The sequence below is a fragment of the Marmota marmota genome, unplaced genomic scaffold (assembly GCF_001458135.2).
Source record: "Marmota marmota marmota unplaced genomic scaffold, marMar, whole genome shotgun sequence".
In the NCBI taxonomy this organism is placed as follows: Eukaryota; Metazoa; Chordata; class Mammalia; order Rodentia; family Sciuridae; genus Marmota; species Marmota marmota.
The window spans coordinates 496933-511294 of NW_026000076.1; the positions used below are offsets into that span (position 1 = coordinate 496933).

General features: G+C 35.7%; 1 protein-coding gene across 1 annotated transcript in view; it reads right to left on the minus strand.

The window, feature by feature from the left end:
• Nucleotides 1–2029: 2029 nt before the first annotated feature.
• Nucleotides 2030–14362, minus strand: part of Plppr4 (phospholipid phosphatase related 4) — a 41868-nt gene continuing 29535 nt past the window's right edge. Inside the window, exons 3-7 of the mRNA XM_015500841.2 lie at nt 13759–13888; nt 11479–11674; nt 9812–9869; nt 8994–9167; nt 2030–5920 (exon numbers count right to left, since the gene is read on the minus strand). Coding sequence (XP_015356327.1) covers nt 4595–5920; nt 8994–9167; nt 9812–9869; nt 11479–11674; nt 13759–13888 — 1884 coding nt within the window. The 3' untranslated portion in view covers nt 2030–4594. The remainder of the gene's footprint in view (nt 5921–8993; nt 9168–9811; nt 9870–11478; nt 11675–13758; nt 13889–14362) is intronic.

The window sequence follows — 14362 nt, forward strand, 5'->3', positions numbered from 1 at the left end:
GTGGAGTGAATTATATTTTTCTAAAGATCACTACCTTTTCAAGATGTCATAGAATAAAATGTATAAGCCAAAGTAGGTGGAGGGAGGAGGAAACTTTCTAACTACAGAAAATATGTCATCCAGTACTGCCTTACAAAGCATCCTGAGGTAAGTAAGAGAAAAAGAGACTTTGTGTGAATACAATTCTCATATATTTTGTTCTTCAAAAGCATTCACTTAAATGTCAGTTGTGCTACTTTTAAAAGGTAACTTCAGAATTTTAGTGAGTTTTCTTGTAGATAGTGACTAAGAATCTGAAGGTAGGAGGTGTAAAAGAAATTAAATGGATGCTCAGCAATTTTCTCAAATAGAGTGGGTTGCAGAACCAAAGCTTCACTTATTTCTCCACTCTGTCATGGGCTGTGGTGCACAAATACACACAATAGGGACTCTAATAATTGTCTAAGCAATGAAATAAAAATCATTTCTATTTTAAATGCTTCATCTAGATATTTTCTTGCATCCAGGTAGCATGGTCACTGAAGATTTCCTATAATTCGATCTTACTAGCATAATCCATATGCTATTACTGAAATCTATGTTATCTTCAAACTGTGACATTTGACACTACAGAATTTTTGAAGATTTCTACAAAATAAAAGCAGAAAACACATTCAACAAACAGAGGAACTGAAGTATTCAGTCATAAGCAGGCCATTCCCCATCATGCAGGCCATGGTTTCCTTCTAGATTTAACCATCTCTATTCCTTTTGCTTTCTTTCAATAATATTTTTCTAATTTAAATTATTCTCTAAATCATGCATCAATTTCTATATTCCCTTTGAGTTGTAATATGAAATGACCCAAAGACTTCAAAGACTTAACCTGTATAAGACAGAAATGACATGGCCTCTAATGATGGCTTCTTACGTACATAACCCTGAATCATGCTTACCTTATTCCTCATGAGGAAGGTTCCAGAATGAGAGATGAGGGTTTACAAGTCACTTATTTTGACATAGTATGTGGTAAAATGGCTGACTAGGCTTAGCAAGCCAAATCAGTTTGCTTCTATTAAACTTGTGGTCAAAGAAGAGAATACTACTTAGTCATTTTAGGGAAGTAAGTTATTTTTATTTTCTCATCAGTAGTTGTGATCACAGTATAAAATATGTAATACTAATTCATAGAAATGTAGAAAGGAATTTTGGATATACTTTAGAAAGGATAATATAGCTGAATGTCCTTATTTTAGAGATGAAAATATTAAGAACCAGGGAAGCTTAATAGTGTATTTCAAACATTATGTGACACATATTGTTTTTTTCACATGACAACTTCTCTAAAATCAGGACATTTCCTATAATAAACAGCAGCTTATAAGGGCTGTTGGGTAGGCAGCAACTGTGATGTAATTGCTTATTCTTCATAAATGCAATTGCTATTCAACAGTTGGACAAATTTGGTGGCATTTCTGGACAAGGGTAGCTTCCTGTTGCATTCAACATACCATTTAATGATAATTTGATGAAACCATAAATCCTGGTCATGGTCTAGAAACTTGTGCTAATACCTGCTAATGAGATGTTGAAGTTATCAGTAGTAAAACTCATATAATGGATGCTAATGGGTGGGAGAAAAGTCTAGAGCTAATAGTGAAGCAATTTTTAAAGAAAAACTGGCACAATGGATAATAATGTTAGGGGAAATATGCACATCAACTATTTTTAGTCAAAAATTGATGCAGAGTGTTGACCCTGACTCTTTCATATTTTCCTTTTTGTATGCTATAACATCAATAGCATCATAGCATTGATAGTGAAAAGGTGTATGTCTAAAAAACATAGAATTCCTTTGCTAAGTACAAAATAAAATTTCTAGAAAAGGAAATGTGTTGTAGTTTGACAAACTCTTCTTAGTGCAATTCTTTCTTCTAAATAAATGTGAGTTAATCAATTCAGGTTCATTCTTATTTCCTCAGCAGTTTTTCTATCAGCTAACTTAATATCCATTCATACTTTGTCTGAAGTAAAAACCAAAGCATTCCAATTTTGATGAAGAAATCTAATCTTTATTTCTATGATGTTAGCACAATATACTCACACAATAGCTCTGATCTGTAATTAACAAAATACATTTATAGCACTTTACAAACTTTATCAGTTTGGAAAACATTGCATAACATTTTATTAAACACAATACTTTATATATATATATATATATATTATATATATATTCATAATTTTATTTACTTTAAAAAGATAATTAACTCTCTTTATTCAATACTTGATTTTATCAATAAAGCACAGCCTAACAAAGGAAGAAGTGCTCCCATTAGCAAATAAGATAAATAGAACACTACGAAGAGATACCACCTGTTAGTCTGATTTATTTTAAATTAAGGTACCAGTGGAATGTAAACAAATTTTTTTGTAATCTTTTTTTTTTACAAAAGATGTGTTATCAAATATACATGCAGAGGTCTGAGTTCTAGTGTCTACTGTTATATTTCCTTAACAATGTGGTACAATTTGTTAAGTCATTAAAAACTGTAGCCTTTGGCACTTTGAGTAGAAAAAGAATATATCAATATTATGTAAAGAAAAAAAATTCAATGACTAGAGAAGTACTTTAAAATCTTTTGTTAAGAAATAGGAAAGATTAGGAAATATCATCTGCACCTGAAATGCTGCAGCTTATTTCTTCTACAGAGTACTAAAACCAGTCCACCTTCCCCTCTGCACGCTGGCACCAGCCAGAAGGAATGTCATGATGGTGGTGATGGTAAGAAGTGGGGAAGGCAGCGGTTTACTCCCACTTCTCTCTCTGAGAAGGAAATTGCCAGAAGGGACATGATGAGTCTGTATTTTATTGCCAGGGTTTACAATTCTGCTGGTTTCAGCTAAATTCCTAATGCTTTAGGAGATTGGTGTTTCTAGAAAGCTCTGCCCTTTTCATGTAGAAGCTGATATGATATGATAATATCCATCTCTGAACAACTCATGTTCTCATTGAAACCTGAGCTGAGATCAGATCAACCAGCTCTGTTTTTTTTTTTTTTTCCTTTTATGCTCTTGGCAATCATCAATTGTACATTAGAATTCTTAAGAAATGGTGTAAAAAGGTTTAATACTAAATTCCAAGAACCAATATTTCTTCATACCTTAAATATTTAACTTGGAAAACACTTCAAAATATTTTGTTTTCATCTTCTTGTTACTGATAGTATTGGTTTCCTTTGATTTAGGCTCAAGGCTTAACAAGATAGGTAGCAAAATCTTGTTGATGGTATGTTAAGCACGAAAACTGTGCCTTCAGATATTTTGAAGAAATACACTCTTTATTTATACAGTAAAATACTTTCACTTATCAATTTGCTTTTTTTTTTTCCAGATTCTTCCTGTTGGTGTCCAAAAAAAAAAAATATTTTAGGGAAGGGGGTAAAATCCAACCACTCTGGCTGTAGATTTCTGGTATCAGGATATTGGAAAAGGTTAATATCTAGGACAAAATGAAATTTTTGGATTATTATGATGGCAACCTAAGCCAGCTGGTTGGAGACACATAAGGATAGATTTGACCAACATTTCTGGCAAGATAACCCACAATGTCAAGTTTTGGCTCAGATTTCTTGTTTATAACTTCACAACAGTCTACTCTGCTGAAGGAATGTCAATTATTTTCACTTTTAGAGCAGGAAAACATATCATATAACAACAAATAAAATTAATAAATTAAGAGTCATAAAATGCAAAATATAAACACAACAATTTCAAAAGATTTTCTGAAACAATATGTATTTTTAAATTATGCAGATTTACTCACTGAAAATCCGATTCTTCATTAGCAGTACCTGTACGTAAATAAAAAGCAGCAGAAAAACTATGCAAAAAAGCACAAGTTACTTACTCCCATTCACTGAAAATATTCCTACACAAGTTTTGATGTTGAAGAAAGCATAATTTCGAAGAAGCGCACATAAACCTTCCATTTTCTGACTGTGAGAGCCACTACAGGGAAGCTGCGGTTATCCTATTCTAACACAAAGTAGCCAGCATCTTCTTAATAAAGTAGCATTTCTTTGACAAGGAATTGCACACCACTATTTCACAGCTAAATAGAGTTTGAGAGTTTACATGGTACATGTACTATAATAATCAGCACCACCCATATTGAGCTGTAGGTGCAGATTCTGCAAAATGAATATATAATACTGCATGGCCTCTGCTGTCGAGAAAACCTGTGTGTTCTGGATTCCCACAGCTAATTATAAAGAAAAATCCCCAAAGTTGGCACATTCAGGAAGTAAAATAGTATACATAGAAGGAAACCACTTTCTTTTAATACTGCCCTCTGCAAAACCTTTTGAATCTGATGATAGGTCTCAAGAAAACTCTTCACATTATCACATTAGTTAGGTTTTTGCATTGTGCTTTTCCCTCCCCCTGATGTTAAATCTACAAGTTTAGTGTGGTAGTTCTCAAGATGTAGAGAGTTCCGTGCGGATGGTGAACTATCTAATTTGGCGAGAAGGCTTTCCGATCCTCCGGAGCAGGTAGAATCAACACTCAGTCTTTTGGGAGTAGACCAAATGATTGAATGAATGGTCATCACTCAATCCTTATAAGCCCGTGTTGGGGAGGTTCCTTTGTAGAAGATATTTCTAGTGTTTTCCGGGCTGTTGCTTCTCTCAGGGATTAAAATGATGTTGCCCTTTCTCCGAAGGGTGGAGTCGCGGGAGGAAGAAATGGACAACGTCTCTGAGCCAATTTCACTGCCCTCCACTGGGGTGACACGGATGGTGGTGATCCCATGGTGGTGATGCTCATTGTTATCAATGTTGCTTCTCTTGCGATCTCCAGAACCAAAACTGTCTTTCAGGGACTCACAGCTTTCTGAGTCCCTGTTGAGATCGTTGAGCTCGTAAGTTTGGCGAAGGCTGCCCTTCTCAGGAGCCTTCCATTTCCAGGAGCCACTGCCTTCGCCTTCGGTGGACGGGATCTGGATGATGGGCCTGTTGTTCTCCGGGTGAGCCTCGACTCTCACGATCCCACTGGGCTCGTGGTCTGTCAAGGTTTTGTAGCGGATGGATCCGGTGCAGGAGACGGTGCTGCCCTCGGTGTTCTTGGGGCTACTCTGCAGGACGCCCTGCTGCTTGGACATGGCTATCACTTGCATGATTCGAGGCTGACTGTTGCTTCTGTTACAGGCCACGGTCTTCTCAGCTGCTTTCAACCACTTGGCCCGAGCAGAGCTACTCTTGGGGGAGGTGCTTATGTTTTCCTGGGTCTCCTCCGGGATGTGCACCAGCTGTGAGGAGCCAGGGCGGGACTGGATGGACACTCTTGGGCCTCCAGGCATGCTGTTGTTACACCCGGGGACAGTGCTCGGCTGGATCTTGAGGTACTGATTGCCAGGACCGTGGTGGTCTCCATTCACCCCCACCCTGGATGGCTCTGAGCTTGACCTCATTTCTATGGATCTGGGGGGTGACTGCCCGGGCTCAGTCTCCATAACTTGCAGAGACAACTTCCGACTCTCATTCTTATTCTTCCACTGGGTGAGGAGCTGCTTGGATCGAGCAGAATCCATAGAGGCATGAATGCTCGCGTTTCTTCTGACAGGGTCTTCCACGGAGGGCGTGTTGGCTCTCGGCAGGGTGTTGCTGAAGGTAACCATGTTCTCCTTCCCCATGGGGCTCCGCGGAGTGATGATTTCCACGTCGGCGTTTGCCCTTTTGAGGTTTGTTAGGGAGCTGGCGTCTCGGTGGTTTCGGTTGAGGATGCCCTCTGTGTGAGCAATCCCGTCACTGCTGCTGCCGTTTTTAGCTGCTAGAACCCGGCTGGGGTCCTGATTGAGATCTGTCAGAGACCGGAGGGCTTCTCTGTGCTGAAACATACTGTCTTCACTAGGCAGAAAATTCCCCACAGCATACAGGCCCTAGTTCAAGGCAAAACCATAAATATCATGCTCTAGGACGCATACCTGCTGTTTCCCCCAGAGTGCATGACATGCATAAATAAGTCAGGTGCCAGGGGGAAGCTTTTTTTTTTTTTTTAACCACAAATAAACAGGACAATTATTTGGGAAAACAGTAAGCTCTGTCCTAATTAACTGAACTAATTGTACAGAAACACAGACACCATCTCTTTTTTCCATCCTCCTGGATGTTTTTGACATTTACCCTGTGTATTCTGAGAGGAAAAGGAGACAGTGAAAGAAATAAGGACATTTTGTTCTATCTTTCAAAGCAATTCATTTTTTTTTTTTTCTGGATTGATTTGGGAACTTCCCTGTTGAGTGACACCTTAAAAAAATTAAATGATTTATTTTGCCTTCAGTTTTCAATCATACCTTATTTTGAAAAGTAGATGAGTTGCAGAGAATACAGAACAATGGATCATTCATAAAACGTGATTTCCGGTTTTGAAACGAGGTCAGAGAATATATTGTCACAACTCACATTGAGGTCAGCCTTGCCTGTTCAGCTTTGTACAGGGTGCACTCAGCAGAGAGGGCAGAAGCCACTGCCAAATGGTGGACCCATGTTCCTTCCAGATTTACCCTTGACCTTCAGTGGGGGAATCTTAATTAAGTTAATGCCACTACTCTCAGTCTGAGTCAAATTTTACTTCATTTTGTCTTCATATTTTGTCTATCAATCTTTTTGTTTGTTTCAGATTTGGAAAAAGCTAAAAGTTCAAAGTCAAAGTTATTACCTTTTTTTTTACATATAGTAGATTGAATCTCTACTGAGTTTTAAGATTTTGGGGAAGCTTTTAAGATTAAGCAGCAGATATATACTAGGGTGCTTATTTCAACAGAAGGTAACCACTGTCAACCTTTCAAGACTAAACAATGGAATTGTTTGAATTTAACATTATATAGAATGTTTCACAATGAAGAACATCGTGGACTTAGAACTGATAAATTTCCAATCATGGAGTACAAACAGGAATGGAATAAAGTCAAGCTTCTGCATCTACAGCTATTTTAATTCCTGGTTAAAATCCTCTTAAATAGTATCAGTCTAAACTGTTACCATTACAACTCACCAGAAGAAGTAACTCAATGTTCTATTGATTGTATTTAAATTTGTAAGTTTGGACAACTCCTCCACTGGACAGTAAGCTCTGGATATTGTCCAAGGATGCTGATCTCATTTTAAAATTCTTTTCATATTATGAGACAGATAGTTATTATCCTCATTTTATAAATGAAGAAACAGGCTTTTAAGAGGCTATGTAACTTTCCCAAATGGGCAAGTTTCAGGAAAGTTGAAATTCACCCCCAATTTTTTGATCTGTAAATCCCATACTAATTCCAGGACACTTACACCAGTGCAAAGGCAATGTATGAACTAGAGAGTGGCAGTTCTCAGCCTCTTTATTCCTACTGTAGCATTGCTGGTCAATACTCCTATGGCTTATGCACCATTTCCAGCACACTAATTTTAATGTGATCCCTTTATACTCCACTGAAGAAAACATGTGAGTGAGAATGAGATGTAAAGTAACAATCCTGACTGTGCTAGTTTACAACATTGGAAAGTAAATCATTGCACACTTCAGTACTTTTATTATTTTTTGTAATCATCTTGTCTATTCTCAAGTGTAACAAGACCACATGATTTAGAACTCCTGCTATAGACAACTAACTTTTATTCTCTGTCAGGTCCTCTCAGTTTCCTTCATTATTACCTTTTTTTTTCCTGCATGTTCCTTCCATATTGGTAGTCCCTGGCTCCTTTTATTCTTATGATTTGGCAATTTTATATGCTGCAAATAACTACTTTGATACTTCTACCAATAATATCCATCATTTACAAATCTCAGTACTGATTATTCTTTTCAGCCTCAGACGCAACTATTCAGCTGCCTATTGATTAAATTGAACTCATCAACTCCCCTTTACCTGACCAACCTGTTTCCTCTATCATTTACCCACCCTGCTCATGAAGTCACCATTAGTTCATTCTTCCAAGCTATAAATCTGCCCCTTATCTCTCCTTCCTCCTGTTTCCTCACCCTCCACTCTTTCACATGGCCATATCCTTGAAGATGTAATTTCTTCTCCTTGACTGCCCTCTTTCCTTCCTTACTCTAAGAAACTCTAATGTTTTTAATAATATAAACACATCAGGGCTGGGGTTGTGGCTCAGAGGTAGAGTGCTTGCCTACCATGCATGAGGCACTGGGTTCAATCCTCAGCACCATATAAAAATAAAATAGAGATATTGTGTCCACCTATAACTAAAAAATAAATATTAAAAAACAAAAACAAACAAAAAAACATCATTTCTGTAAAGGCTTCTTCATGTTCCTTAGGCAGTTTGCTATTCCCAAAGGGCTTCATTTACACCTTATTATAACATTTAACATATTGCTAATGGTAATCTTTATATTGTAAATTTCTAAAGAAAACCTCTTATTTTTCACTGTTTTAATAATCAGCACAGTGCTAGAAAAGAGTGGATATTGAATATATGAAAAATGAATGAATGAATGAGCAAGTAAAATGGATAATCTCAGTTTCCTTATGATGCAAATACTTATCTTGAAGATCAGGTTTGAAAGTAACACAATATTAGAGAATTTACTGATAGTTGGAACAAAATTACATTTAGGTGCCTACATCTGTGTTATTGGGCAAATTAAACCTTCACTTTCACAAACCTTTGCTTTCACAAATACTCACTTTTCTCATCTGTAAAGTTATATTAATAATAGTATATGTCATTTTTGTAAAGATAAAATACAGCAATTCTTAAATCACAACTTCTGGCTCAGAATAAAGAGTTCAATAAATTATTATACTGAAAGAGGGATGTGTAATTCAACTTTGAATGGAGACACAGCCTGAGATTTGTCTCATGAATACAAAATATTTTTGAGTAAATTATTATTATGCAAAATATGGTATGTATAGTTCAAATTATTATTATGCAAAATATGGTATGTATAGTTCTCCATTTCAAACTGTGGCTCATCAAAAAATATAATAAATTATTTACCAAATACAGTGCAATGCCTCCTCCAATTAAAAAACCACAATAGACATCAACAGGGTGGTTCTTATATTGTGTTATCCGTGTTAGCCCGCAGATGATTCCACAGATGATAAATGTGAAGACCAAGAGGGGTTTCAGGAGCTTAGAGGAATCCGTTAATGTGGAATTGAAGTACATCTTAAAAATGAAAGAAATGGATTAATTATGCTCGAATAGCTATTTTATTAGAAAATTCTTCTTTCTGCTATGGCTATTCTCCACCTGGTAAGAGGGGAAATGCATGACAAAATTCATCAAATAAATAACAGATCTCTCATTTAATTACATGGAAGTCTAAAAAAAAATGAGACAGTAGAATTAGATCACAATTTAATCTCCATGTTAGTTGTCACATAATTACAGTCCATTTTCCTCATAAAAGACTTCATGGGCTACAATGACTATTCATTGCACAACATTTCAAATTTATACTGACCTAGAAATCACCATTGTTACATAAATATTGAAAATTGTGTGTGTGTGTGTGTGTTTGTGTATAATTCTTTTAGTACTTGTAATATTCGTGTATTTCACAATACCCTCTCAACAAAGTATAATATTGCATTAAGAGGATACAAGATAAATAAATATAATTATAACTGTAGAAAAAAATTTTTACTGTACCATTTTTTTAATAGTAGCTTTTGATTCCTGCTTTTGATGCCATTGCATTGAAGGGATGCACTGTTCAAGCTTATGAACTAATTAGTCACCTGGAGACAATGATTGTTCCTCTGATTTTCTACAGGACACAATTTAATGAAAAAGAACTAATTACTTACCGAAACGTACACGGCTGCAAAGGCAGCGAGGGTCGCGTGTTGAGAAGGGAACGACTTTCTGCCAAAGGAAGACAGTCCAGTTATGTCTTTTAGCTTAGATACAATGTTAGCAATCATCTCAACCCTGGGTGGTTAAAATGGTCAACTTAGGCCACAAGACAATAACGGTAAATTTAACTTATGTATAGTTTTCTGTGGAAAACCTGGCAATTAAAAAAAAAAAACCTGCCACTGCTAATCACCATTAGTGTTAAAGAATACTAGGGATGTGCTTTCCTGTATTAATAAGTACCAGCTTGACAAAGGAACTTCTTGATTACGCCATTGAAATGATGTTGGAAAAATAGAAATGGAATGGAAAAAAGGATAATTGTTCTTCAGTATTATAATTATGTTAAAGTAAAAGTTCATAAAAATCTAAAGATTTACAGCTTTAAAACTTTTCTGTGATTTTAAGTATGCAATTTAATTTACAAAAAAATTGTAAAAAGACAAAAGTATTTTCTCACAGCAGTAGATCTTCTATACTCTGGAAAGCCTAAGAAAAATCCAATTTTAACAACATGTTTCTCAGTGTATTCCACTTTAAAATAATTATCGTCTCAAGAATATCAGAGCTTTTTTATTTAGTTAAGCAATTAAAGGAGCAGGGTTGGTGTGCTGGATGACAGAATAGTGGAAGAGAAAACTGAAAAGGATGGTCCAAAAAGAAGACAGATTTTTTTTGCTATGGGTTAAAAATTGAGAAAAATAAAATTCATGTATATTAGTGCTCTCCTAATTATTTGGTATTTATTATTAACACAGATGAAATAATGTAATAGAACTTAAAATCACTGAGGACAGGTCTTGATTATTGAAAGGTCATGAGAACTTGAATGTATATCATGAAATATTGAGTTCTGATTCTTCAAGATTACTTATCAAAGTATTTTTCACTCTTCGATAGATCTTTGAGAACTCACTGAATGACCAATCCAAATGTATCATAATCATTTATTGCCCCATATTCCTTTATAATTTATTTCTTGTAAGTTTCTTTGGTACTTTCTCCTGTCATAAAAGTTTATCTTCACTTTATTGATTGAAAAAAAATCAATGCTTTAGTAGTTCTTGAGTTTTCCTGTTCCTTTGTTTTCTGAAATGTAAGGCCAGAAGCTGTTCCAATCTTCTGTGTTCATTCAAAGAAAACAAATGACCTTGTAGAGGTTACCTCTTTCCAAACTCAACCAAAGTGAAAATTCATGATTCTTTGTACAAAAGATATGAGATAGATATTTACTACATTGGCTTTTAGTGTTCCACTTTAGCCAATATAAATATTGGCTAAATATCCTAAAGTAAATATCCTAAAGTAAACCAATTGTGGTAACCTAAAACCAAATGAGTAGCAGTTTGCTTTTAGGTCATTCCAGTCTTAAGGTGTGACTGGAATACTATGATATGAAGACTAGTAGGAGACTATAATGCTAAAATCTAGAGAATACAAGAGGGATTTGGAATGAGCCACCAATGGATTTCTGTTACAAACACTAAAGAAATTGTTAAATTGAGGGGGGGGGATCAAAGTTGTTATGACTGATATATCATGCTTAAGGTAGTACCCCAAACAGTTACTGAATAATGAAAACGTTGACATGAAATGTTCTTAGATCTCAGTTTCTAACCTGCCACTGTTGATAACGGTAAGGTCAGATCCTGAGCAAATATCTTCCACAATGTAGGAATTTTCTTTGCAAGATACATTCAGAGAAGTATAGTTTGGCTTGCACACAGTCAGAAAGTATGGTGCCTGATATCCTGTGGACAGTTGTATGATATCTGTAATGAGAGCTGTAGAGCATAGTCCAAAGACATGAACACCTACAAGCAAAATGAAAAAAAGCTGTTACCAAGTTGATGGCCAGTGCCAATGCTGTATCAGCTTCAATCCTGTTTATTGCACCTTAACATGGAGACCTCAAAATCGCTTGTCATCATTAATTTCCCTAGGTTAATTTTGAGAAGATAGTATAGAAAATTCCTAAATTTCTTAACAGATACTTAAGAATGAGTATTTCCAAAGTAGTAATTTAAGGCATTTTTGTCAGTTTTGTTAAATAGGGCCAATCTTTAACGTTGTCTACCATAGGCCACTTGTGAAACACCTGGCACACCTTAAGGTGACCAACTGTGTGAATTGAGAGGGATTAAATTGGAAGAATGAATCAAAAATAAAACTAAATTTAAACTTGCTAGGCATTTTTTTTATGCTGCCAGGGCTTTCTTCTTGTGGTCCATCACTCTAGCCAACAGTTAAACCAAACTCTATCAAATCCATTCTCATTCCCTACATTCATGCTAGAATGCTAATTAAAACAGAGAAGAGGCTTGCAGGTTCTGTCATGGAAACAACAATCATAATGTAGGAACACAGCTATGGAGCCTCCCTCAGTGTTTGGAATTTGGGGATGATGTTTTTATATCTTCACCAAAATTCTATCTTTTTTTGTCAAAAAATATGTCTGCTTGTGGTAGCTTGCTTGTCCTTGTCCTTAGGAGTCTTGCTCTGTGATTATGTACACATGGCCTGGAACTGACTGGCTCCCTACATATTGTCTTGATTCCCTGAATTCATTCTTACTTGATTGCCTGATTCTGATTCATGAGTTACTCAGAAATCCTTATGAAAGGCATCTCGGTAATTCTTCACTAGCCACCTTTAGACCAAGAGCCCTGGCTTGCACATTACCCTGTTTTATATTTTTCTTCTCTATTTAATGTCATCAAACTAACACTCTTTCAATTCCTGCTCTGCCCGCACACCTGGGATTCATGATACAGAAATTTTATTTCCACCTTCTTATTCCTAGAAGTATGCAAGGACTTTGCAAAGAGTTTAAATAATAAGGGAAATGTACTTATGCTTTTGGAAAACTAGAATCTTTAGGTATACAGATGTTGAGGTTGTTGACAGCATTTCAGAGAAGGTAAATGCCCTTTTGTCCACACACTTGGTTATGTTAGGGAAAACTTTCTTTGAGATGAGCTTTTGTGTCCTGGAGTTTTATTTCCTTGCCTTGGATCCTGCTAAGGGTCCTATTGTTTTCTTACCATTTCAATATGATGCTTAGAGGAGCAGACTTTAGGAAATGATTTAGATCAGATATTTCCTCTTGCAACAGAAAAGGTTACATTTAATCATCTACTAGATATTAAATGTAGCTACCTACTCCTTTGAACTGACATGTCATACATAAAAATAACTTTTACTGACTTTCTTGGAGTGACTATAAAACATTTAGGTTGGTGTGGTATATTATGGGTGGTTACTTAACTCACTTATGAAAACAAAAAAGGACAATGACTCAAACTATATTACTATGGTCCCATGCTAATTTAGAAGAGATGAAGATTTAGAAATTGTTTTGATTCAGATGCTGCTTAATCAGGCCTATAGATTTCCTACAGGTCTCATAGAAAAAAAAAAAAAGAAGAGTTAGAGATTACAGGAAAAATAGCCACGAAGCAGTATACTATTGTGACATTTTGCCATTTGCACATGCAATAACTTCTGGATGAACACACTCCAAGAAATGAAATCACAGATGTGACTAAAGTAACTTCTGAAGAGTTATTGCACTGGCTTGCTCAAGTTTTTTCTCCATTAAGAAAAACTGAACACACATTCAACCATTTAAAGTAAATTCATGCTTCAACTTGAGGTAAGAAAAAAATACACTGAAATGCATGGCAAGTTAGCTTTCCAAACAAGGACCATAACTGTAAATAATAGATTGCAGATAGCCTAAATTTTGGTGTTTTAACAGTTTCTTGTATAATGTAAAACACATCATGTACTTAAATTATACATCTAAATTATAGCTTTAGAGACTTAATATCTGTAATTAAATATAACATTTCTATTTGTAAAAACATTTCCTTTCTTTGTGACTCCTCACACCCACCAACAAATCTGACTGCTCTTCTAAGAAAAGAGTTGAAGTTGCAGCCTCCAGCATTAATGTTAGGTTCCAGTCCAACTCCATTTCTTCTTTTGGAGAGGCAACAGTAGAGAATTCCTTCTCCTACCATAATCTGAAAAAAACAAAGGGCATTCAGGAAAGGAGTGTTGGTATGCCTGTTATACAACAAATATAAAAGAATTATATACCATCTCAACACAACATCAGTTCAACAAAGCAAAGATGTATTTTTCTTAAAAGCTTTAGCAAAAATAAACCATTTCTCCTGGGTATCTGAACAAGTGATGAGAAGAAAACAAAATCAGGGCACTGTGAGATTTGCCTGAATCTTCTGTCCTTCTGTGCACTGCTCAAGGGTGTGAGAGCATCCTAGCATTTCAATGTGGCTGCAGTAATTGGGATTTAACACTTTTCCCAACCATACCTAGGGACACCTACACAGTTAATCACAGGGTGAGTGATTCTATCCTAACTCTTAGAGCTTTGGTATTTCATCCCTAAAATTGTGAAAAGAAGATGAGTGGGAGAAGGTAAAATGAGAATTAGGAACCAGATTATTATATATATATATATATATATATATATA